At 35.6% G+C, this 27,677-nt stretch overlaps 1 protein-coding gene across 12 annotated transcripts in view; it reads left to right on the plus strand.

Moving 5' to 3' along the window:
• KMT2C (lysine methyltransferase 2C) overlaps positions 1-27,677 on the plus strand; it is a 202,542-nt gene that overhangs the window by 79,235 nt on the left and 95,630 nt on the right. For all 12 annotated transcript variants that reach the window (XM_085316432.1, XM_085316438.1, XM_085316434.1 and 9 more), the window contains 3 exons: positions 571-710; positions 2,342-2,451; positions 26,314-26,476. In XM_085316432.1, coding sequence (XP_085172558.1) covers positions 571-710; positions 2,342-2,451; positions 26,314-26,476 — 413 coding nt within the window. The remainder of the gene's footprint in view (positions 1-570; positions 711-2,341; positions 2,452-26,313; positions 26,477-27,677) is intronic.

Raw genomic sequence — 27,677 nt, forward strand, 5'->3', positions numbered from 1 at the left:
TTTTTTAAGTCCCACCTCCATATTCACTAGTTGTGATTTAGCCAGGCACCATACCTCTCTCTGGCTGACATGGCCTGTTTCCTTTGAGGATACAGTCAGTGCTTACCATGGACCAGCTCTTAAGATTGCAAAGAGAGGGCTATGTAAAAGCTGCAGCTGATGCCCTTCGTTGACACTTCCTATTCCTTCCACATCTCTTCTTCACCAGAGTAACACAGATTTCTTATTTAGTTTTTGGTTCCTGCGGGTGGGCAAGTTTTAATATTGAACAAAAGTTTTAATATTAAACAGAAATGGAAAAAAAAAGCACACATGTCCTGTACAAATGAAAAGGAGGAAGCATTTTAGCAAGTGCTTTCCCCTCCCCTATTGGATAGCAGCTTTAACTAAAAAATTTGTCATTAGAAAAAATGTTGAGTTAAAGTGTGAGAAGGTGTTAATAGACGTTTTTATCATGCTTGGAAAAATCCATACTCATTTTCCCTGAGTTTTGAATCAATTGAAAGCATCTTACTAATTCAACAATGAATTTAAACTCTTCTAAATCTGGTTTTCTGCACCCTAATACAGATCACGCTCGAGTATAGCATCATGTTCAAGTGTAAGCACCCAAACTGCTTCTGACGATCAGGTTGTCAAATTCTGGGATGAACTCAGTTTAGTTGGCTTACCAGATGACATTGATGTTCAAGCCTTATTTGAGCCAACAGGTAAGAAAACATTACTAACCCTTCTTTTCTCATTCCTATCCACTGCTAGGTAGTACAGTAGCTACAGTGATAATGAAGATAGTTTTTCAGCTCTTGGTTTTCTGTGCTCTGGTGTTCATCAAGTGTTTGATTATGTTTTTTAAGCTTTTGCCAATGTTATCTGGTGTTTCTGAATAATTTCAACTTCAAGTACTGGACAGAATATTGGTGACTGACACTTTAACTTCATATAAGAAAATATTTATAATCTACTGCAAAACTGTTGTTCAGCAAATAGTGTCTTCAGCTCAGGATCATGATTGTATTTTGGAGAGAAGAAAACAAAAAGAGATACAGCTTAATATAATTCTTAAAGGCCTAATCCTCTACCTTTACCCAATCTCATGCTGCTAATGCAGGGTTATCTAAAATAATGCAAGCAAAGATTTACAAGATCAGATATTGACAGAATGGTAAATGTGTAATATACTTCCATGCTTCCATTCTCAGYGGCTTATCAGTCAGAAAACTGTCTACTTTGCCTTCTACTGTCAGGAGCTTTTCTTCGTGTCTAGTTATAAATTTTTCAGAAAGCATTTAAGTGCTTTGATGCCAGTAGTCCACTTGCATATTTTGCCTCAGAAATAGAAATTTATTTGAGATTAAACCTTTGCTGAAATATAAATATCTTTCTTTCATAATTGTGGAAACTGATTTCAAAACCTAATTACAATTTTTTTTATGGATTATTTTAAATAGTTATACTGTAGCTTGGGGATGGGGCTAATCAATCTAAATTATTTCAAGTCATCATTATTTATAGATGACTCTTCTTTTACAGAGCTTTTGGAGTTTTGTTACTGAATAATTTGACTGACTACAATATCTAATTGCAACAGCTAGTAAAAAGCATCATCTTGAATCTAATAAAAAACTGTCACAGGATTCCTTCAGATGAGAAAAGAAATACTTATCATTTATACTTACATTGTTTTTCCCAGGACTGAATTAGAAAATTCTTTTAACAGGTACCTGCTGAATTCTGCATATTCTGTTTTTTGTTATGCAGATCTGCAGTTATCAGTAAAGCATTTGCAATTATTTCTGTGTAATGTGTTTGCTGTATTGGTACAGTTTTCTTAAAAATTGTGATGCTAGTCATGCTATGTTCTGTTAGATCATTTTAAAAGTTTAATATAGAACTATAAAGCATCCTTTGGGCATGTTCTATATATACAGATCTGGGTCCTGTCCTTGAGAATCATAAGTTAAGAGTACGTACAAAGGCAAATGTTATCTATGGTGAAATAAAAGATCAGTTAAGTCTGTGCGTGTGTGTGTCCTGCGCACAAACATTGTTTGTGCATCCTCTTGTTATGCTTGTGTGATCAGGCAACTGAAAATTAGAAATGGAAAGATAAGCGGAGTATGCTGAATGGAAAAGGAAGATGCTTTGTGTACCAAAAAGCCTGCAGGATATGTAGTGTATGATACTAAGGGCTTTAAATATTGTTGCAAAAACAAAAATAAGAGAAAGTAAGACTATTTGTTTTATCCAGGAAGTATTTACTATTAAAACCGAGGTCCATACCTACATGTAGTATTTGATGAAGTTGCAAACTCGAAGCTATTTCTCTCTTGTAATGCATTAGGTCATTGCTGGGCTCATCACCGCTGTGCGGAGTGGTCTTTGGGAGTCTGCCAGACTGAAGAGCAGCTATCAGTGAACGTGGACAAAGCTGTTGTCTCAGGGAGCACAGAAGTGAGTAAAATGACGTGAACATTCAAGCGAGTAATAAAATACGGCAGGGGAGGGGAAGAAGGGAGAAGAAAATACAGTAAATCAACACAATATGAGGCGAGACCAGAAATATCCTCATGCAGTTCACTGAACTCACGTTCACAATAAGCTTGCATTGGACAGGTCTTCATGATAAAATAGACTGTTTCAAAGTATTAAAGAGGTTTCTGGAATTGTATGGAATATATTATTACTGTAGGCTTTAGGGACAATTTTGAGGTAACTAGAATGTGGAAAGAACCGAGCTAACCAAAGGAGAATACAGGCAAAAGACAAGTTGAGTTCAAACTAGCAAGCGCACATCTGAATAGAAGAAATACTTTTTGTTCTACCAGTTTATGTTGTGAAATTGTATGATTCAAATGTAGTCATACAATCTTTAATTATTTTCATATTAGTTTTAATAGCAGTTTGGTAGAGGAAAACTGGTGGTATCTGCAAAACCTAGATTGTTATTTTAAATATTGGTAGAAATAAACATTTGTACTTGGTCTTTCAATTTGAAATGGTAAACTTTCAAAAAGTAGGTACCTTTGAAAAAGGTACATTTCTTCTGGTGTCATTTTGTGAGCAACATTTTGGAATGATGAAAAGACATATTTCACATATATTTTGCTATGTTTTTGGTCGTCTTTAATCACATCTAGTAGATTATTTCAGTAATTTTAGTTTGTTTGGTATTAATCAGTTATAATATCAAAAGATCTGTATAATTTTTGCTGTTTTTTCCAGTGAGCGTGCTTAGGCTAAAGGTTTTCCTGCATTATATTAAGATAACAAAATGATGCAGCAAATGTCCTCCATAGTATGAAGTAAAAAGCTGCTGAAATTAGTCTTCCAGTACAACTCTACTATATAGCTTTCCTTGCACCTTCTGCTTGTATATATACTTGAATAAGTGCTTTACTTTAATTTCTATGCATCTACTTTCAAAACAGTATGCTATTCAGAATGAAAGAATCTGATGGAATTAAGTTCTAAATGAGATAGATGATGATAAAAAGTGTGTGTGCGCATGCATGCATACACTAAAAAAATATTTTGAAAGAACATTCAAAATTGGCTATCATTTAAAAAAAATCTCACTACTGGAAGTTTTACAGCCTTTTTTTATAAGTTTATTTTGGCTGATTATGCTGGTGGTTTTGTAATCACTTTGTGATTAGCGAATAAATGCAGTTCATTCCCATCTGTAGTCATTTTAATTTTAATATTCTAGTTTAAAACAGAAATCCTTGATTACAGTACTTAAGTTTGTATTTTGTTGAATTTCATCCAATTTTCATTATTTCGGTTCCATTTTTCGCTATATGGGATCCTGCTACTGCTCTGTGTTGATAATGCGTAACTTCTTAGCCACTTTTTGTGTAGGTGTTCATAATGCAAATGTTTAAATAAGAATTTTTGAGGAATTCCACATCTCTCTCTAGTGTGATAGTTCAGTTTTGTCCTGTTTTTTCATACGCCACTGTGTAGTTTCATCTGTAATCTTTTCAAATTCCGCAGATAATTTTTCAGTATGCTGTAACATTTTCAGTGTAATGCAGAGAGATGAAAAATTCCGTTTTGCATACTGCATATTCAGTTTTTGCTGCAACTGTTGAGAAGCTTTTTTCCCTGTAAAACAACAGCTAACCAACAAAGAAAGAAGTTGTTATGGTTGTTCTTTTCTGCTCCTCTTGTTTGAGATCCCCAGGAGAGCAGTGAGAGCTGAACTGTGCTCCTCTTGTTTCTGGAGGAGCAGCTAGATGAAATGCTGCCTGCAGTCACATGAGGGGATATCCAGGGAAGCTTTGGCTTTTGTATTCCCCCCCCCCCAAAAATAAATAAATAAATAAATAAAGAGCAACCTTATCTGTAGTTCTCTCTTCCTGACCATGGAGCAACAACATAGGGGGTGCTCTAAGTTTTATGTAACTCGTTTTGAGCCGAAGAAATCCTGTTTCTGCTGATTGTGTCCAGACTACAGAGCTCTGTAATCATTTCTCACTGTTCTGAAAACTGTTCAAATTGTCGATGTGCTGGAGAAGACACAAAAAAATACAAGCTGCTGATTATGCCAATTTGTGCAGTGGAAAGTCAGCATTAAGTGGAAAAATTCATGCAAGACATTTTCATTTTTAATTGAAAGGTATTGCAGTTACTCTTTCTTTTGCATTTATAGCTGCTGGTGTTCTGCTAAAATTTGGGGCTTCTTTCTAGTGTGATGCTATTGGATTTTAGAAGAGTCAAGTTTCTATTTAAATGTTCTGAATGTTTTTGGCAATGTAGATACAAGTATGTGCTTAAGGGCTAACAGAAAAATAGTTTAAATAAAAAAAAGCTGTATGTTTTTTCCTCTACTTGCCACCAAATTTGCTTTTTTGTTTTTTGCTTTCTTAGACCTTCTTGGAAGTCCTTCTGGTATTTTATGAGTTTATGATGTGGTCTACTGCCATGGCATTTTTCCTTAGCTTAGTTTTCTTTTCCTTGTAATATTCATATACAGACTGATTTTTGAAATGCAACAAACTTTTTATTGATAGTGAAGTCCTTTGGTTTCATTTTTCTTTCCTTTGTGGAGAATAGTTTGGATCTTTTCTTATCTTGAGGGTCTCTAATTTTTTAGTTATGTTCATGTTTCTCATTAGTTAGGAGGTCTGTTGTTTGCAAATGTGTTTTAACTAGATTTGACAGTGTTTCTTATTACTCTGTTTACCAGTCGAGATGTCCACTTGGCTTCACTGAGTTTGTGATTGCATTAATAAAGCTTGTGTGGACATATTTCATTGACCTGTTCCAAAGTATGTATGTAATTCATTTTTGTTTTCTGTTCAGCCCTTGCTTCCTGAGAGTTTGCAGTGTGGTAGCATGGAGTTTGCAGTATCTGTACATGCTTAACAAGTTAGTGTGCTTAGTGTATTTTTCTTGTGTTCTTTCCTTTGATTCATTCATTTTGAATACCTGGCAATTTATTTTATCAGACAATCTGACCAATCTGTAACATGTGTCTAGACATAAGTGTATTCTTTGGCATCCTTTCAAAGTCTCAGTTTTGCCTGTGTTTAATATTAATATTTACAAATATATATGTGTATATATACATGAGGTCTTTAAAATCTTGTGCATCATGTTACTTTAGAACCACTGACAAATAAAAGCTAGAATATACTGTTAAGTGTGTGATGCTAGATGTGCTGTAGCCCTCAAGGGCAAAACAGGTGACTTGTTTCATCTTAGTGCTCATCTTCCTTACCTCCTTCATTTGAACAATTGAGAGAAAGGATCATTGATTTTCTCAGGACCACTTTATGAGGTTAAAAAATTATAAGGAAAAATTGGTGGTCCGAGTGACAAGCATACTGAACGCTATGCCAGAAATGTTTTGAAGAAGACACTTAAAAATATTTTTATCTCTGGTGCTTGCAGTCTATAAGCTAAGGAGTCTGAACACCTGGACATGGCAGTTTTGCTTCCATCAGTATTTAATAGGCTTTCATGGGATTTTTGAATCATCATTTTATTTCAAGTTGTGAAAGAAAAAACTCCTCAAGAGTGTGACAGAAGGAAAGAAAGCTTATAGTGATCTTTTTCTTGATGCAAAACTCGTCTAAATCGCTTATAATTTCTAAGTGCTCTCCCCAGTATATAAAAATCAGCATAGCAAAGAAGTTGTCATATTGTCAGCTTTATGAAGATTGACTTTAATCAGCAAAGTGTTTCTACAGGAGTTTGTAGAAAGGTGCAAATACGGTATTAAGTGGAGATTTACCAAAATAAACAAGGAAAATGGTTGAACAGAAGTCACAAAGTTTTTGCTGCAAAAATGATAGACATGAACAGGCAGAGAATTCTGCTTTTTCTTATATTTCTGGCTTCAGCCTTGTGCTTTCTTAATTATGCTGTTTTTTGACATTGGGAAGCTTGATACAGGATAATCTTACTGGCATTATCATTTAAAATGGAGGCCTCTAGGGCTTGCATCCGCTCAGATTTTAACAACAGTGGGTTTTTGAAATGTTTTCAGGTATTCTTAAATACTACTTTATAATTACCTTGTTTATTTTACATATATTGAATAGGTGGCTGTTTCTCTTTATTCTGCTAAGGAAGTAGTAAACTTTACCCTTTGTCTGCCTTACATCATCCAACTATATCTTTTTTTATACAGTTCAAGCTTCCAAATCTCTTTTAATATTAGCCTGTAATTGTTGAAAGTACTCTCTTCCTATCTTGCTTGCACTTAAAAGTACAGCAGCGTGCATCAAATTGCAGTAAAGTGGCTTGAAGAACCGTGGTGGGTTGTGCAGACACAATATTAAATAGAGAATACATAGCTTGCTAAGAAAGAGAAAATGATTTGTGGTAATGGTTTAGGAAGTTGTATAAATTGGAACGAAGAAAGACTTTTTTTTTTTTTTAATGCTTGAGTAGCTCAGTTGACGAATTGACTTTAAGGAGGACTCAGTAGATAATGTATTTGAAATGTATTTGAACCACTTTTGAACACACTGTGCACAAGGAAGGACTGTAGTGGTAACTTTCCCAGACAGCTTTCTCTGCTGATAAGTCCTAGAAAGCAGTTTACAAGTCTGGGAGAATTTATCAAGGACACTGAAGTCAGAGAAAACAGTGTTGGTGGAAACCACAAAGGAGGTTGGGAGGTTGCTGTTTACTTAAAGAATGAATGGGGAAAATATGGTACTAATGAAGGGTCTAAAGCGGTTGTTCCAAAATACTGTATTCTTCTGTTTCCATTTTATAAGATGTAGATTTCTGTTTGCTTAAGATGTATGTGTATGTAACTTTTAAAATATTTATCTATTTTAAAGCTTTCATTTTTCCAATAATAGTCAAATGTATTTTCAGGACCAAGACTTTTGCAGCCAAAGACAGCTGAAAAATTGCTATCATCTCGCTTCTATCCATTCTTTTTAGTTAACCGAAGCAGTATTTTCTCTGTGTCCTAGGCGCCTGTTTCTGTCTCCTGCTTAGTTTCTTCAGGCTTTATTTCATGTTATCATTACTGAGAATTGTAGGAATTGCTGCTTTGCATAGAGGCAACCTAATCAAATAGTAGCTTGCCTTGTTGCCTTGCTGTTTCTATACTTCTGTCTCCTGTAACCCCCTTTTTGCATGATAATGCAATCTTTTTTTTTTTTTTTTTTTTTTTTTTTTTTTTTTTTTTTTTTTTTTTTNTTTTTTTTTTTTTTTTTTTTTTTCTTTTTCTTTTTTTTTTCCCAGTACTTCCCTTGAATTCTGTCACCAGAGGCAGGAGATTGTGCTGCCTGCTTCTGGATGCTTCCAGCTTGGGGCAACCCAACAGGTCTTATGCATTACATATCTTACCTAATTGTTTGTTAAAGCCCTTTCCATCTGCTCCTTTTAAATGTTTGCTCGAGGCTCAATTATAATATGGTGCTTATCAAGCTAAACTCTAAAGAGGAAGAAATAAACGGAAGAAAAACTTGAAAACATTTTGAAATGTATGCATTGTTTTTAAGTGTTTGTCCACATTTTGAATATACCTTCATCTTGTAGCCTTAGTATATTCCTTATCTTGTGACTTTTGTGTGTTTTTATTGATTATTTGTTAACTTGTGCTTGATTGAATTGATTATTTGCTTATGCTGCTTTATGTGAGCTGAAGATCTGTTTGGCTAAAACTGTGCCTTCTTCTATGGATCCTTGTATGCAAAGAGAGAACATCTCAATATACCGTTAACTTTGTCCCCTCTTGAGGATTGCACTATTTAACTGTACTAATTTTTCAGCTAATTTTATTTTTATCAGTACCAAAACTGTATGTGGAAAATGCCTTAGATTACAAAATCCTGAACATAAAGGCAATGTTGAGCTTCATATATGATCTCCTCCTAGCTGAACAAAGCAAATGGTGATTTCCTTCTTCAGGRTAGAGTTACAGGATTTGCATCCTTGATGTTCTAAGAGCTCCCTTCTTCCTGTTTTGTTATTGAAAGAGTTAGCAATTCTTAAAGCCAAGGGAAAATGCATAAAAAATGTCATTATAATAATTTATACTTTATCTGACCAAAGTCCCTGGTGTTCATCCATTTTTTTAAGGAGATGCTTTATATTGTGTGAGCAGCTCTGGTATTCAAAAATTCTTCTTCAGACTCTTGAGTTATTTATAGTACTTTTGTATGCACAAGGCACTTAGCTTCTCTGCATCTGCTTTCACTGAAGTTTGGGAGTGACTATCTTGCTGGTCTCTTGGAATGGCTTCTCATTTTACCTTAGCAGTTCTGTGGTTGCGTCTTGTATTTTGATAAAGGAAGTATTCTGCCAAAATAACATCTTTTTTTAAAGATGTTGCTGTCTATTACAGAACTGTAGCTCTTCATTGCAAGTGCTGGAGAAAGTCTAGACAAATCTAGTGACATATATTTTATAAGGAGACACATTCTTATGGTTTTAGATAATTCTGTATTTCATTCCATTCCTAGCATGTTTTAGAACTACTGTAACAGTTCAGCCATGGATATCATGTATTTTAGTTTTACATGAATAGCGTCAGTTTTCCCTCTTGTTAGTTAGGATTTCCTATAGAGATTTATAGACGTTTCCCCGTTGATTAGGATGACAAGTAAAGTCTTGTGCTTCAAAGAAAGTCGTAGTGACTAAGGGTACAGCCTTTATACCATTTTAATACTGTAAATTATTTTCCATTAATTAATTCATTTGAAGGTATTGCCCCATAGCAGCATATTTGAAAATCCTGCAACAGAATAGAGAAACAAGGTATAGAGAGGAAGAAGTGCGAGCAAGCCAGATAGAAGGAAGAAAAAGGATCGATGTTAGAAATTACTAGGATTATTGAAAACATCACCCTTTCCTGTTTACTTCTCACCTATAATGTGACTGTAGGAGGAAAGGCAAAAAAACATATTTTTTCTCTTTAATTAGGATCTCAAAAACCAGAAAATCTTCTTTTCTTGAGACACGTAAAATAGTGTTTAAATGCTAGTATTTAGTAGAGTAACAACATACCAAATGTTGACAAAAATTTCATTTAAAGATTTTTATGGGCATTAATGCAGTAACAAGCACAAATATTTTAATGTGATTTTTCAGTCTTTATAGCAGGTGCTTTTTTCCTAGACTATATTGTCACAGTAATTCTGACCTCTTGATCAGAAAAAGGAGCGCACAATAACGAGACTAACTTAGCTATGGATAATTTTTATATAATCTTGGATGTATTGATTCTATATAGAAGATGAAGGGAACCATTAATCTGTGAACCAAGGTTTGGAGCAGTGTTTGGCCTCTCAGATGGCTTCTCAGATGAGGCAGGAGTAGGAATACACTTCTTTTAACTCTATTTTTTTTTTCATTTTCTGAGATTTTCCTTTTGATATACTTTGTCTTGAGCTTTCTGTGAAGTAACAGCTCTATTTTTATCCCTACATTTTTGTTTCCAAATGTATGAAGAAATTATTGTAGATTTGACTACTCAGCAAGTACTTCTATCAGTGCGCATTGTAACTTACTGATTATAGTGGAAGTGTATCTCGTTCCTTCTTTCTGTCTCTAAGTAGTATGTGCTAGAGCTTAGCTCCTGCTAACTACTGCAAGAGAGACAGTGATTAGCTTATGTATTCTAATATGTGTATTTTAGGTTTATGTAGGTTGATTAAGAGAGGCCTGTTAGTAAAGTGTCAAGTTTTTTTTCAATGCTTTGCTAGAATTTTGGTGACTTCATTGCCCAGTTAGCCGTGCAGTTGTGCAGATTTGAACAGGAGCACAATGCCATTTTTGAGAGAATGGAAGAAGACTGATTTACATAAATGATTCTTCCTATAGTAGATGTATTTTTGGAAAATAGGAGCAGATGGGGAGGGTAAATGGTAGAGCTGCTCATGGAGCATAAATCTTCGATTTTTAAGGCTGTTCTTAGGTCTTCATCGAAAGGAAGTGTTTTATTTTTCAGGCTCACCTGTTCTTTTGCTTCTCCTACTGAAGTGTTGTTCCTGGTTTCCTGCTGTAGTGCCAGGAGACTGTTCTGTAGGAAATAACCCATATGGGTGCACATTTCGCATTGGGGCAGGAAAGCAGAGTCAGCCTTAAGTTTTCACCCTCTGGGTTTTTTCTGGAGGGGGGAGGGAGGGGAATGTTTTGTTTTTGTTTTGTTTTTTCCCCCAATATGAATGCTTTGAAAAACAATCCTTCCTTGAACTCTAGATTTTGAGTACGTGGCACTAGAATCAGTGGAGAGAAATTATTCCTGTAAAGAAATTTCTAAGCACTTTTTGATGATATTGGAGCATACGTGAAGAACGTATGCTAGAGGTGGTCTGTGAAGAAAAATGTAGGAAGCAGACAGAATGCACTGGGGGCACCAAGAGAGCCTGAGGGAGAAGCAGCAATAGCATGGAAATGAAAGCTGGAAGGCCTCACTGGGAAACATGAAAGGGCCTGTGTTCCTGAAGGAATTTCCAGTGCAGGTTTCCTTTACTCAAGAACATTCCCTGAAATAATCTAGGAAATGCTGTGAAGTACGTGTGTGCTCCAAACCGGTGGTGTGTTTCACAAAGACCTTTTCTTCCTTTTTGTATGACTTGAGTAGAAAACAGTTTGTTTCATAACATCACCGAAGAAAATGTTTATATTCTTTTTTTTTTTTTCCTGGCACCTTAAAATGTTACTCTTAAGCATTAAGGCAATGAGATACTCATTCAATTTGAGGTGGTGCTCAGCGGCTGGATATGTGATTTGAAGAGTTTATGATCTTATCTATACCAAATTATTTTGTAGTTTAAGTATCTCATGCTAAACCTCAGTTAAAGAGAACCTGATCTCTGAAAATGTGAAGAAATTCCACTAGAGGAAAATCACACCCTCTCTTAAATCAAGATTGTACCTTCCTCAGATAGTGCCGCCTTCTGGTGTCAGCTTGGAGGAAGAACCAATCCATTTTGATGCTTTATTGTAGAACAGACAGRTGCTTGCTCCACCTTTCCTCTTGTCTTTTTTCTGTACTCAGCAGCAACAGTATAGAACCTCAAATATTACAAGAGAAATAAAATGACAACATAATGCCCCCAAATATTCCATGGAAACGAAAGACTATTGCTTAAGAAGTTATGAAAATATTTAAACATTTATTAAAATGACCATTGCATTAGTATTTCCAGCAATGTAAGAAGAGTGGAGATCTGTATGGAAAAGAAAAGTTAGGAAAACAACACATCTTTCAATAAGCCTGCTAACAGAAAGCCAATAGAAACCATTAAAAGGAAGTGTAGCAATATCCCTATTTCATACTACCTATAGGTTTCTGAATAGAACCCCCATTTTTGTACCCTACCATCACCTCGTTCATTGTTTCGTATTAATATATTCACCCTTTTCTGTAGCTAACATGAACTGATTTTGTTGTTGTTAGTGATTAAAGACCTAATTTTGCATTTATATGATGGTTACTGTTAAGAAAAAAAAGACTAGTTGATTTTTTATAGTTAATATTAGTTAGTTCTGGTCAAAAACAGGTCCTCATTACATAGTGAGCTTTACAGGAAATAAAAAGGCACCATCATTGCCTTCAGAAGCATGTTCTTTAATAGATAATGCATGAATAAAAGGAAGAATATTCCAGGGGACAAGTCAGAGGTATGTTTCCTGGGCTGTAGTTGTTGGATGTTGTTTGGATGGCGTTAGACAATTGACTAGTCTTGGTTTTGTAGCTGTTTTCCTTTTATATAATGTTTTATTTAATAATATCTTCTTGATGTTTTATGGGCGTGGGTCAATCGTTTTTCGTCATGAGAACTTCAAAGTTCAGACTCTTCAATGGAATTTGAGTGCTAAAGTATTTGTGATGGTTATTCTGGTTGAAAATCTGAACAATAATTTGTCCTGCTAATTACAGGTTTCTTTATATTATGGATTTTCATTCGGCGTTTTCATCAGTCTCCTCTCCCTCACCACACATACACACCCCTCCCCTCCAAAACGCACAAACGTATTTTAATTTAAAACTCAGGAGTACTCCTCTTGGGGATGGTTGGTTTCAGTTTGCTTTTGAGCAGCAGCTTAAAAACTACTTTGAGATTGGCACTTAACAGCCCATTAGCAAAAAATAATTTTGAAATCCCTGAAGATTTTGATATTGACTTCCATTAGCGTATGTTCTGCCCCAGAGTTGCAGATTGACCATAAATACTACCAACATCAGTATGAAGTAGTCCCATTAATGCAGGTGTTCTTGAATGTTTTTTATAACATGGGAACAAATCRTGCGAGAGAGATGCATGTTATGAACCATGACCTTCATAAACATGACCCAACTGCCATGAAGGGCACTTCATTTGCAATGCATAACACTCTGTGATAAGTACAGCCATTACTTGCATTAAAGCTATTTTTTCTAGTTATCTTAACTACTGTTGCTACTGGTCTCCTTAGAAAAAGAATTAATATTGTTTATTTGTATTTACATAATTGTCCTCTCCATTCTACAGATCTTACATGGAAATAAAAACTAGGCAGCCAAGGARAGGTCAGCTGCCAAAAATTAAGTTGTGGGTGTACCATGAATCATAGTCATGATTAGTATTAATAATAATAATAATCCTATTTAATAATCAGAAGGACTGATGAAGTGGTACATTCTCAAATCAGCACTTCTTGTAAGTTTTTCTACCAAAATGTCTCTTCTTCATTGATTTTTAACATATTTCCTTTAAAGAAGTCATGTTTTTCTTCAGTATATCGGGGGGAAAGTGGCTGTTGTTATTAAAAACAAAAAAACTCCCCCTCACCCCCAACAGCCACTTTCTGGAGCATCTAACCTTGGTAAAACAACATGATACACTCTAAAATAATTGCAGTGGCATGGTATTACCTCAGATACAGTGTAAATGTATGTTCAGCCTGCAGTCTAGCCAGCTTTTTAATAACACTGCAAGTATTTTCATATACAGCCTTCACTCTTCCAATTTTTAATGAATAAAATAATGTTTTCTTCTGTTTGAAAATATTTTTCTGCTCTGTTTCTATATGAAATTGCCTTGCAAACAACTGGGAAGACTGTAAGATTCTGCAGAGTAAATAGTGAATCTGGATCTACATAAACTGCTGTCAACTATCAAGGCAAACACAGGGATTTGATTTTTTTTTTCCTTTCAATTACTGCTCATTGTTACGGCAGTATTAGGTGTTCTTTGTATGATATTTCCAGGGAGATATGCTGACAAATCATAAACCTTTAAAAGTGAATGGAAACTTTTGGAGAAATAATACGAGAAGAGAGAAGGTTCAGTTGTAATCATCATTCTTTATGAGGAAAACACACATTTTCCAAAACATAAAGGGATTTGGTATGTTGAGTGTTTTAAGAGTTTCAGGTATTCCAAATGTCATACGAGTGACTTCCTTGTGAGAGTAGCTTGAACTAAATGGTGACTTGTTGGGAAGACTGTTACAGTTATGGCTTCATAACATCAGATTGTGCCTTAGGCACCTTCACTAATGTTTGCTTTCTGTCAGATTTGAAACATTTTGATGGATAAATCCCCTAGCAAAGGTCAGACCTGGCAGCAGTATTCGCTCATCTGAGAAACTAAAAGGTCAGGACACTCAGGACGCAGGTAGGACTAGAGGTCAAGCAGCACAGCAGTGTTGCATGGTCGTACTTCCCCTTGCTTCGTCTTATGTGAGCCTGTCGTGTTTGGTACTTCAGGAAGTTTGTTGACTTAGGTGAATGTGCTGATTTTAGCTCATGCACCTATTTGGGTTTTATCCTTCATTTAACTACTTTAATTGAAATAGATCCAGTCTGTGGTAGATCGTCTCTTGCTTTATGGATGTCTCTTTTTAATACTCCTTTTAAGTATTCGTTTTTGTACTGTGAGAGCGCTATTAACACCGTTGTGTTAGAATGCTCATCTGTCATTTCCATGTTGTGAAACGACATTGGTTTTAGAAATGATTGAATCTTACGTGCTTTAACCATCTGAACAGTCTGTCTGGTATTATTGGACTGCTCACATGAATTTGTTGGGCAGACTGTCTCTCTTGAAGAGATTATTTGTACGTGATGATTATTTTAAGCCTAGGAACCACAATGTAATGCAGAGTTTTCATTGTGTTAGATAGTGTGGGACAATTACTCTTAGGGACTTACTTGTAACCTTACTGTAAACTTGGTCTGGTCTGTGTGGAGTGATGTAAAAATGCACTATCCAGGGAGTAAAACAGAATTCAAAACATGGCTCTTGGACTCTCAGGCTGGCTCCTGTTCTTTCTCTGGGACCTTGTCTTTTATTGAAGCAAGTTATTTCCCCTTCACTACTTCTGATGTATTATTCATGTTGTTTTAATGTGGTTTTACTTTTAATAAAGGAATGGGATTTCCCCATTTTACTATAAGCATGCTGAGAAAAAGCTATTATTAACTTGTTTTAGTTTAACTATAACCAGACAAGAATAAAACTGTCAAAAACTCCTTTAGCCTGTCATTGGAGATTAAGGGAAGAAAACAATATGAAGAAAGAGGACTCTGCTTCATTTAACTGTACTCTACAAATGAAATTGAGACTTTATGTAATTGTATGTCCCTTATTCTTTCAAGAATGTAAGCAGCCTGGTATACTTTGCAACATTAAGAAACATGCGGAGTTTAGTAGAGGAGAGAAGGAATACTAACGTAAAAGAGACCAGGTGGAAATTGGTGCTGGAACAGACGTAAATATGTACATTTACTAAGGGAATCCATGACATATAAAACGCAACACTATTTCCTGGCAGATTTTTTCCTTTTGATGGCACTAATATCTCTATAATTAAGAACAATGAAAGCATTTAGTGAAAAACTGTATAGTGTTATAAACGGTTCTTTTTTTAATTGAACAGCTGTAATTTCTGCCAATGGAACAAACTATATTATAAGAAAATGATTATTAGTTTACAATGCAAAGTTAAATGAATGCAAAATTAACAAACAGATGGTGAGGAATTATTGTGTTTTATTTTACTCCTGGGTAAAAGGGCTCATGCATGATAGTAAAAATGTCATCACACTTCGTAAACCTGAAAGCAAACAGAATTTGCAGTTGTGCACATCTGTTTTGGGACACTGCTAAAGGGTTAGAAAAATCAATGTTGTTTTCAAGGAAGGGTATTCATCAAAAGGATATCATTTACTTAACAATTATGGCTTCTACTAAGCATGAGACTTAATGTTCTGTGGAATTCATTACAAAATTTGGCAGCTTTTTTCTTCACAAGCTACTGAGGCAGCATACTACAAAATGAACATTCCTCCCTGCTCAACCCCTACAGAACAGCAGTTGAATTACCTACTAAATGTTTGACCAATATTTTAAGGGCTTTAAGTTCTAGGTCAAGATGTCACCCTTCAGAATGCTTGCCCAAGGAATGTCAGAGATCCAACACAAGTTAATTAGAAGAAAGACAATGGACTTGGGCTTTTGAGGAGGGGTTATTTTGTTTGTTTGTTTTTTAGTAGTGAATTAAAAAAAASTAGGGTATGTAATGTTTGGGGAAATAATGTTTTGGAATGAGGGATGGGAGGGAATTAAGTGTAAGTGACTATTTTAGTGAGACTGGAAAAACCCAAAGCCTCAGCAAGATAAAACATGTGAAGCTTTTATTAGAAAAGAAATCATATTAATGTTTCAAGCTGGTAGTTTCAAAGTATGCCATCTAATTGCTTTATTTGAGCTCAATTTTCAAAAATTAGTGAACTGAAGATGTAGGATTTTGTTTACAGTGATTCTGTGCCATTTGGAGAGCACAGTTTAGGAACAGCCAAGGAAATAGGAATTATGAACAATAAGGTACTGATGGCAGTCAGTGGGGAAGGAATACTAAGGAGGTGCTCACTAATGAGAGAGGTATTAAAGGCAGGAAATTCTTGTATTTTATATGTGTGTACATAATCCAGAGTTCCTTGTCACCTCTTCCCTACTATTACTTTATAAATTATGCATATCATTGAGTGTATATATAGTGCCTTTTACTGGCAGTCACTTTCTGTTAAAGTTAATTAATATACCTACAAAATCGTTGTTAAAAGATCACATTATTAAGGTTATAAAACCAACATGCAAAGTAAGGACATGCCAGAAGACAGGTTGCCTGCATACAATTAATTTCCTTTGTGCATATGCCTAATTATACAATCTTTAATTTTATGGTCACATGCAGAAGAACTAGTGCCTAATTCAGTCCCCAGGATAGACACTGCTGTCTTAGTAAAAATCTCTTCAATATTGCAGTTTTTTTTCCTTGTTCAATATATGGCTATGAGGACTATTCAAGCACTGTTGAAAAGAATGTCGTTGTTGCTTGAGTTTTTCTATGATGATCGTACTGTAATAAACATTAGTGAAGAAGTACTTACGTGTGAATTCCTTTAAAGAGTCTATTTATGTAGCTTTTCTACACATCTTGTGGTCTTTTTCTTTCTTAAAATAAGTCAGTCAGTGTTGGATTCTTTTTTTTTTTTTATTTAAGAATATCTGCTAATTTAGGATAACAGGTTGGAGACCTCTGGAACTTGAGTTTTGAAAATACTTATGAAAATACTTAGACTTACTTAGAAATTTGCATTGATATTACAGTTCTTTCTGCACTCTCTTGAAGCTGTGAGCTCATAACCTATGTAGAAATCAAGATTGTATTTTTAGAGGAGAAAAGGGACGCACTTTTTAACAGTAAGATTAGGGACTGGAAAAATACTATGAAAAATCCGTTGTAGGGACTTGCACAGTATTAGAAAGGTATTTTATGAAGGAAGTAGAGCTAGAACTGTTCTGCAGGTCATCATTCAGTTGACATAACTAATTGCTTTCCCCCTTCTCCCACCAAGCAATCTACAGCTTCTTTCAAAACGCACTTTTCTTCCCCCCCCCCCCCMMAACAAGCACAGTCCTAGAAGTAACAGACGTATATTTAATGCATAACACCAGCTCTTCCTAAGAGATCCATTTTATGCACTAAATCCATGTTTGATCTGCAGTCCTCCTTATGTTTCAAGGTAAATGCATGTTTGTGTACATATGCATTTTTTCCTTCATGTGTATCTCAATGTATCTGCAGGTTCCTTTGTGATTGGCTGTGTGCAGTTTCCCAGCATTAAAAAAGGCAGACCTCCCCAAATGCAGGTTTAAGACCTTTAGAGCTCCTATGCAGACCTCTGCTATTTGAGGTAGCTGCGTAACTGGAGGTGATACAGCACTTGGAGCCAGAGGGTAGTTACATTTCCTCCTTGGAGTCTTCACCCAGTTTCAGTTGCTTCACATTTTTGACTTCTTGTCCACTTTGATTTGCCAGCCACTTCCACTCTTGCTCATTCTTCCTGCATCTCATCTCCTTAGCCTCTCTATTCTCTTGTCCTCAGGTTCTTTTTGAGGTCTGTCTCTTCACCATTTCCTATGCCTTAGCAGTTCTGTTCCCTCAGCTGTTTACCCATTTTTTCCATCCAGTTTTAGTTAATTGGCCCTCAGTTGTCATCCCTGCCTTTCCTCGACTTCGAAGGGAAAAACCACATTTTTTCTCTCTCCTCCCAGTCTCAGCAGAATTGTTGGCACAGTCTAGTCCCATTTCTCACTTTGACCCATATTTGTCCATCTGCCTGTATACTGGATAATCTTGTTCCCCACATAGTTTGACAATATTATCAAGAGCCTTAAAGATGTCTGCTTTCCATTCCAGTACCTCATTGTGCTCAGGCTTAGAGTGTTCGTTACAGACTTCCTCTCCACAATTCTGGTCTTGCTTAAGCAATCTTTGCCGAAGATACACAGTCTCATCAGTGCTAGAAACTAAGAGGATCACTCATAATTAGTGAGAGTATCTATTTCTATGATTTTCCTCTGATAAAAATTTTGGATGTTTTTACATTAGTTTGGTCACATTTAGTGAGAGAGTAAGGGTCAAAAGTTGCATCCCACAAATATGTCCTACCAAACTGCAAGTTCTGTGAGTGAGTGTTTTTAAGACGAGCATAATGTTTTTCCTGTTGCCTTTTTAGTCTCAGAAGTGGCCAGAGAGTTTTGACTAAATATTACGGAAGCATTTATAATTTAGGTATATGTTATATGGAGTTTTAGCCTAAATTTTTGTGACTCAGAAAATCTACAAGGAACTGAATCTATATGGAAGTCTTTTTAAGTGGAACACGTTCATGTACCTTAGCTGTTACTGCCATGCTGGTAAAACCCTTGGTGTGGACTTAACTATGTTATCAACAGAGAGCTTTTGTCAACATATTTTAGGCAGGGTTCAGCTCAAGACTGTCATTAAATTTAAGATCTCCACGTGGGCATATCTACCTATGAGCTGAGTGTTTAAATTCCAATTATAGTCATTGGAGATCTAGTTAGTACTGTCAGTGGAGCCTGAAAACGCACACCCCCTGGCTGGGCTACTGAATCAGTCACAGCAACTCCAGAGAGCTTAAACACTTGGCTCATTCGCGGACACTTAAATTTAGATGCTGAAATTGAGATGTCTTCATCTCAGACCTTGTGTCATTTGGAGACATAATGTAACTGTATCAGCAGAAAATTCTCTGTGTCAGTGCGTTTCTATTAAATGGCTCTGCCAGTAAATTAGGTCAAGCTAGCTGTAGCAGCAGAGATTCTCTAGCATAGACGTAACCTATAGAATTCACAAACCACTTCAGAATCCTTACATATGATTTAGGAACATAAGAGCTATGCTGCATCAGACAGAAAGTTGATTTCATCCCAGTACTGTGTCTTCAGTAACAGATGCCTAGAGATGATGATCATTAAGCAGCAAGCGTGTAGCAATGTTTCCCACAATTATTTTTTCAAGCCTCCAACAATTTGTGGCTCAGCCTGTGCTCTGCTAACAAAAGAAATGTCTACACATGGCTCTTAAGACCTTTGGAGCATGAATCAAATGGAATGGATAAAATAGTCTGAATCTGCCAAAAAAGCAACCTCAAACCAAAAATTAATGATTTCTTCCTGAAGTTACTGATGCTGAAACCTAATAACCAGAATTTAAATTATCTCTAGCATTATTGACTTTGTCGCTGTTAACTGTGGTAACTGAAGAACAGGCTCATGTGCCCTTCTGACACTGTGGGTATTAGATGAAAATTAAGAGAATGGTGAGTTGTTAGGTGTAGGAAGTTCAGATACACTCAGAATGCTTATTTTATCCTAAGCCTTGTAGGAAGTAGAGAGGTGAATTAAAAAAAACAACTTTTCTTCGTAGCAAAGACAGAGTCTGTAGAGGAAGATATATGCATGCAGTTACTCAGCTCACTTACTTAATGGTGAGGAGAATACAACTTTAGGGCACATTAAACCCTTCTGTGGGATTTATGAATAGACAGGCTTTTGGGAACATTCAGATCATATGAAGAAGGGTTTATGGGCCATAAGGTTTGCATGTTTTCCTCCCAACTATCTCAGATATCAAATAAAAAAATATCATTTACCCTTACCAAACTTGTTTCTGTATATGATCAACATATTACAGTTATTACTAAAACCCCAGCAAAACAGAAATGTTTCAGTGTTCCAATTTTAATACGCCATCAGCAACATCTATTTAACCTTTTATAAAGGTGAAGAAAAGAGTCAACAAGTGGGAAGGAGAAACAAAGCAGTCACTTTATCGGAGCCTGAAATCTCCACGTTGAAAGTAATTTCTTCTGCTGTCTTCCCTGTTGACATGTCACTAGTCACACATGAAAGAGTCACTAGTTGTTCATCATCAGTAGTATTTCTTCCCCTTTGTTCCTTATTCCTGTGTAGTTATGGGGCAGGTAGTTACAGGTGGAGTGTCTGGGCAAGAATTCTGCATTAGAAGACAATCTTTTTCAGTCAAGGGTTGAATTTTGCCAAATTGCATCTATTCTCAGTGTCTATGTTTTTTCACATAATTCTGGAAACAAAACTTGATAGTTTGTTTCTACTGTTGTGATTTTCTTTTAAGATTTCTTTAAGAGTGCTCAGAGCTTGAGGTGGACACTGTGGTAATGTTTGCTTATAGGGTTTCCTCAGTTAAGAACGTTTTAATTTTATGCTACAATGGTAGAAAACAAGACAAAATTGGATTAAATCAATCTGAAATTTAATTTCTTTGCTTTTGGTGCATGCTGAGGATTCATGAACAAAAAATTACTGATATCTGAATTACACGTTAGAAGTCTAAATCACTTCCAAATGTGCGGCATAATGAATATCAAATTCAACAGCTAGAAGACAATTTCCATTACTCCTGAAAATTAATATGATTGAGTAGCTTTTCTAATCAATAGTTTGATGGGAAACCACTTACTCTTTTTTTTTTTTTTTTTTGCCATTTTGTTGTAACTTAATTGTTTGTAGTACTTAAAACAAAACATTGGTTTTGATGTTAGAGGTGCTAACGATGATTAGTGTCTATAAGCAATATAGAGCTTTTTTCCAGATCATAGATTAATCAGTAAAGATTACCAGGACTACCAGAAAACATGCTTCATTAACTACTGTTTACACTAAAGTTTTTCCGAGGTCTCATTAGTGACAGGATGTTAAGGTCCACTTCTTCCCCCAGTATAGGTTAGTTTGTATGATAGCAGTTTTAAGTAGCTAAACAGTCTGAAATATAAATTGCTCATACAGATAATAGATTATGTTGTTTAATACAGGACAGATTAGTTGTATGTTTTTTATGGGGCACTATCATAAAATTAAAATTGCTCATGGTAAACAGTAGTTTTCTCTAATGACTCTTGTAAAGCTACATAAGTTCATAATCAGTGAAAAAGTTTTGTGTTTTTGCTTGAAATAAATTTTTGTATACCTGATAGGAATATTTAATTTTATTGTACTAATCAGACTGCAACTAAGCTTTTATTCCATGTCTGTGTTTTAATCTCTGATTTGTGTCTGCCTCCTAATACAGTTGTTTCTTACGTGTCCGCTTGCTGAGACAATATAATAGAATTAATACTGTAATGTAATTCTAAGGGCAATAAAATCATGATAAAATATGACTTCTGATTCGCTTTAGTGCTATCTGGATAAAAGCCCGCATTATAATGAACATATGCATCATTTCTTTATTTGAATTTACTTTGTGTTTTCAGATATATCTTCAAAGTACAGGGCAGTAGAGAAGTTGATGTTGCAATAAATGTTTTCTAGATACTTTTTTGATGTGGGAAAGAGTCAACAGTAAGCTTTTCCTCATGTCCCCATTTTAGAGCTTGGCCTTCAGTTTCCATTAAAGTCAATAGCAATTGTGGTGTTAGCGGAGTTTCCAAGCCGTAACTAGTCTTTTTATTCAGTTGATTTCAGTGCAGTTACGATTCTAGTACGTCAGTATGAGTTCTTGTCTTTAAGAATTTTTCCTTGTAGTTTCTGCTGTTTTACTTCATGATGGATGCACTTTGAATCTGATTTTTGAAAGAGACTAGGACGTAAGTGTTGGAAATAAGCTGCGACTAGGCACTCAAGTGGCCAGTTTTGGGTGGACGTACCAATGGCGGTAGAATGTCAGTTTGGCGTTTCCTTGGTGTTCCTTTTAAACATTGAAGGTAAAGCAAATGAGCAGTTCTCTGCACTATGATTTGGGAAGAGACAAATATGTACAAATGCAGCTGCCTGTGCATCAGCTAAGAGCTTGCATACAGCGAAGGAATCCCCACCAGAGAGTCATAGCAGCTTTCCACTGCTTTTGTCCTATTAGCATCAAAACAGAAAAAGGAATGGGATTACGGTCTGCCCAGCTCCTGGCCCAGGCCAAGATTTCTTGCTCGTGTTGGAGCAGAGTCATGGTCAGCCTCAAAGATCGGTGGATCTGGTCAAGCTGAGGACTCTTCGTGCTGAAAGAGCCTTCACTTACCCAGCTACCTGTGTCTCATCGTTCTTGTTCTGAAAAGTTTACACTCAGGAGCACCAGGGAATAAGAGTAAGAAAAGTGAAGGTGACATCAGTATGTTCCTGTGATGATAGAGAAGTGCTATACACACAACTCAAAGTTCACCCTTTCGTTGTCAGTAGTTGCCTTGTTTTTTCATGGTGTCAGACAAAAGTGGGTTTTGAGAGACTGAAATAGCCCACGTGATACTGACAGAACCAGCTGCCATTTTTCTTTACTTAAAAAAAAATGTTTACTGTATTTATAACTTTGTGAACGTTTTAATGTATTTTAGAGAAAGTATTTGGAAGCAGCAGTATTGAAGCTGATATGTTTGTCACATGGGTTAACGTTACCATGTGGCTAGGGAATTTATGATGAACATAGGGAAGATGACATGAGACTAATTCTGCCTAGAAAAATCAGGCGATGATTTCTTATGGTAACTGGAAAGGAGAAGGTGATGGATCAAGTTACCTTGAATCTTCTTTTAACTTGCTTAGTTCCTTCTTTTACATTTTGTTTGTATGACAATGTCATGTTTGAACTAATAGGATTGGTGAATAAAGAGAATTTCACAATGAAAATTGAAAGAACATGTAGCCATTTCTTTTCAAAAAAGAGCAATCCTGTTCTGTCTGTGTGCAGTAATCAGAAAGATGTGAGAGAAAACATGAAAAAGAGAAGGCAGAAGATGATGTGGGCAGTTTTAAATGACAGAAATGACAGTAGTAAAAAACAGTGAAAATATGGATGGGATTGAAGCTTTTTTGCCATGGGCAAATGCGCAGGGAGCTTGCTGAAGAACATACTTGGTAACCAGTGAAGGAGTTTTTAACTCTGCTAACTAAAAAAACTTCATAGTGTCATAAAGCTACAGAGACAGTTCATTATGTATTCGTAGGATCTTCAATAAACTCTATGTTATTAAAGCATAGTTTTTTCTGTAGGACAGGATTTTAAAATTTTTTGGATCCACAAAAAAAAAAAAAAAAATCTGCTTCCATTAACAACTTGCATTTTCCTGTACCTATCCTTTGAAAACTCTGATTCAGGTTMCATCCCCTTCACATAACTCCTTATTTTGTACTCATGTTAATGAAACTGAAAACTCCATATTGTCTTTCTCTCTTGTTGTCTTCATACTGCGTGGTAAAGACAATTGTATTATTGGAAATGTGATTTATTCCTTCCTTCCACCTCCTACAGACCTGATGGCACATTTTAGCAAGAGAGTACTAAAGTAGCATTTGTTCTTGATTTTTATTTAGCAGAGTTTTTAAACTTTTTAAATTCATATACTTTTGCCATGCATATACTTTTTTCTTTATGAAGGTCAGTCAGTTTTAATAGCTGCATACTTGTTCTTCTAGGGTCATAGCATGTGGCCTGTTTTCAGGGAAGTTTTGGCTCCTACTGCTGGAAAAGGAACTCTTCTAATCAGCAGCTGTTGCCAAAATATCCCTTTGGGCATTTATTTCTTCAGACTGCTTTATCTATCTTATAAATTCAGCAAATGTTGATATTCTGTGCTTTTTATTTGCTTCAGATGATATATACCACATTGTTTTTAAAGCATGTGTTTTACTTAGCTGCCAAATGCTTTTCATTGCCAATGTAGTTTCGCAGATGGGTTTGAAGGGTTCAATTAAATATAATTTGGGTTTCCATTTTTCTTCCGGCATCTTTATATGATTCCTTAAATCAACATCAGTGTTTTTCAGGGCTTTACTGTTATCCCATATTCTGCTTGTTTCGAATAATCAAATTTACACCATTCATTTGTGTAGTGTTTGGAGAAAGGTATGTTCTAAACCTGCTTATAGGCTTATTATGTACTATTGTTGACCTGTGATTTTGAAAAACAAATGAAACATTTTAAAATGATGTTAATATTGCTGTATAATCCATCTTCATTATTTCCTATTTTGAGTAAAAGTTTTCTCTTTGAATATTTGCAATTTCCCCCCTAATTTTATCTTCCATTAAATATTCTTTTTTAAGGGTTACTTCTGGGACCCAGTGAAGTCTTTGAATACCTCCTTGATGGACATTGTTTGGACCCTAATTTTTCCTAAGTTCCTATTCTGAAAGTTTTCTTCTTGAATAATATCCTTGAAAACATTATGTTCTGCCAGTAAGAGCAGAGATTTAGCTATAATCTTGGGCATCTGAATAGGATATATGAGTGTTGAGCGCAAAATGATGCCATGGCTTGTACAGTGTTGTACTGTTGCAGTTATGAAGCTGGAAACCTCAGGCTATATTTTCTTGACCTGGTATCTGAACTCTATGACTTAAACTCAACAGCATTCTTAATGAGTGTTCGGTAATACTTGGTTTCCTAAAATGAGGTTTTTGTTACTGGTTGTCAGTCCTTAAGCTTAATGATTATTGTTACCTTTTTCACCTGCTTCAGGAATTCCATTAAATTGTTTGCTTATCTTCACCCTGCATTCTGGCTAGTAAAGAAACAGAATGCATCTTTTTCATCCTTAAAGTAGATGTTAGAGACACAGGTAGAGGTGAGAATTCTTGCAGACCAGAAGACTGTAGCACAAAAACTTGGCAGTAGCTATCCATAGTGAACTGTGTTAATTTCTGCACATAAATGTTTTATCTTTTTACAGTGCAGGTGTATTTTTCTAGCATAAAATAATATTTCCTTGTCACTGTCCATGAGCTGCTGTGCAAGCAGCTCTTTTGCTAAAGATGTTAATTTTATCTGGTTTTAAGAATATCAGCTTAGATGTTAATACAGACAGCTTTGTTACTCGTATATTCAGGTAGGTTGTTTTTAATGCCTGCAGACTTGTAGTAGCGTAGCGTTATTTTATGCCTAATTTCAGGCCAAACTTTGAAACATAAAAGAATTATGGTAATAAATATTTTCTGTATTCTAAGAACTAAGCAAATATAGTGTAAAACTTCCCTTCGTTTTGGAATATGCTTCTATCTAGATTTTACTTGTCACTTGATCTAGTAAACAAGCATGCCAATCTTAGTATTAAAGTATACATTTTATTATGAAAAATGAGGGTCGCTGAGCTCAGCTGTTGCTTTACATTATGTATGTCTCCCTATGAGCCACTGACCTGCTTTTTCTTAAATTTACTCCACATCTTACAGTGTTGTGCTCTATCCTTAAAAAGTACTGTTGCCTTGGTGAAAAAGTGCAAAAGCATGTTACAGTGCTTCAGGGATTTTAACGAGATCCAAGAAAGTAAAAAGACTGATTAAGTGAATCAGAAAGGTGTGGGTGATATTTTATAAGCAGGCTGATGGAATCTGTTCCCTCTTGAATAAAGAATTGGAGGGTTATTGGGTAATTCTTTGAGAATTCTTTACAAATGTGACTATGGCCTCTAATTATAATTGTGTATTTATGACTTCTGAAAGTTTGCTTGGTGGTGATATTTGTGTAACATCGAAATAAGAGATGAGAAAGAGGTGCTAGATTATGTAATGCATTATCCTCCCAGAGAATGAATCGTTTCATACGACACATAGTGTTGCATATTTTTGGTAAGACATTATTATCAGAAATGTAGAATAGAAGTGAAATACAATGTGTACAGTTTTACATTGAAGTATCTAGAGATACATGATTTTTAATTACAAACCTAGTACCAACATGTTATGGTCTGCCTTTTGTTATTCAGAATAAATCACCAAGCCTTTTTACAGAGGATGTGAGTTACACAACACACACAAACAAAATGCTTCTTCCTGGCAAGAAGAATACAAATCATCAGAGCATATTTATTTGGGTTTTGCTAAACATTTTAAGATGTAAGGATTTGAGAGTGCCACTGGAAGCCACTTGTTCCTTCATCTTCAGTATTAACTCCCTTCTGCTGACCTTGATGGTTGTATGTTAAATGAGGCTGGGGAACTGATCTGGCTGAAAATGAACTGAGAAGAAAAAAAAAACAAATTTTTTGCATGATTCCTGTGTTTATTTTTCAGCGATGTGCATATTGTAAGCACCTTGGAGCCACTATCAAATGCTGTGAAGAGAAATGTACCCAGATGTACCATTATCCCTGCGCTGCTGGAGCAGGCACATTTCAGGATTTCAGTAACTTGTCCCTCCTTTGTCCAGACCATATTGATCAGGCTCCTGAAAGATGTAAGTACACTATATTCAAATGAGATGATTAATACCAGTTATGACATAAATTAGTTGCATATTTTAAACTGTGGTGGTTATATCCTTAACCCAAATCCCATGCCAGAAGTGCAGAGTATCCTGTAAGAAGCCTAATTTTGCTTGAATAAGCTTAGTTTTAGCATGTGATTGACTCTGTTGGAGTCATTGAAACTCTTGTTTTGTAGAATTGAGCTTTTATGTCTCAAGTATCTGAGATTTTTCTGGATTTCTGTAAATTAAAAAGTCTATTTTATTTTCTAAAGTTGTTTGCTAGATACTCATTTTAAACTCATACATTTGAATATGCAAGAGAAGTAGAATTGCTGCTGTAAAAATTTAGACTTGCTTGATTCTTTCTGAAACAGTCTACTAGGATATGAATATTTCTTGATAATGTTAAAAATTATGTGGATTCCAGTTGTTACATCTAAAAGCTTAGTTATGCTCCAGCTTGTATTGCACCTCCCAGATTATCATATGATTAAAGATTTTCCATTGTAGGCAGGATACTTCATTTTGTAGATAACTGATGTATTGCAGTATGGTAAATCCTATTTTCTTGTTACCTTTCCCTTACAGTTTTTAAGGAAGACTTTGTTGCACACCATTTAGTTCATACTTTGCAGTGTAGTCTGTTCAAACATTTCTAAAGTTTTCTTTCACCATTTAGTATAACTTCTTCAAACATTGGCTTTTAATAGTGAAGAGCCCTGTGCCTGGGTGCGCTTTTACTGCTCTCAAGTCAGGTTGACTGCYGTAAGTAGTGGGAGGCAGAGCCAGTGCCGCTGCTCAGATACTGTCTTTGCTTTTCACTGAACACAATTTTAGTGTAGAACAGTGGCACTTTCAACTTCTTACTTACCATTTTGCATTTTTGAATTTGGGGAAAGGAAAAAGGAGAGGTTAGAGCTCTATTACATATTTAAATCTCTTGAACATTCGTCTATTAAATCTATTAGACTGCAAAACAAAACATGAGAATGTAGGTGAGAGGAAAGCTCCTTAGCTGAACAGGTTAGCTGTGCCAGAGAGGGCTAGCCTGCCGTGAAGAGAGTGCTGTAAGCAGAGGTGGGTGATAATTTGTAGGATATTCTTTCTTTTAAGTGCCTGTGTGTTTTCTTGAAGTAATTGCTGAGGTGATTACATCCCTTACCATTTGGAGTTGAGTTACTAGGGTCAA

This window comes from Rhea americana, unplaced genomic scaffold (genome assembly GCF_003343005.1).
Source record: "Rhea americana isolate MKP2758 unplaced genomic scaffold, rheAme1 scaffold_47, whole genome shotgun sequence".
In the NCBI taxonomy this organism is placed as follows: domain Eukaryota; kingdom Metazoa; phylum Chordata; class Aves; order Rheiformes; family Rheidae; genus Rhea; species Rhea americana.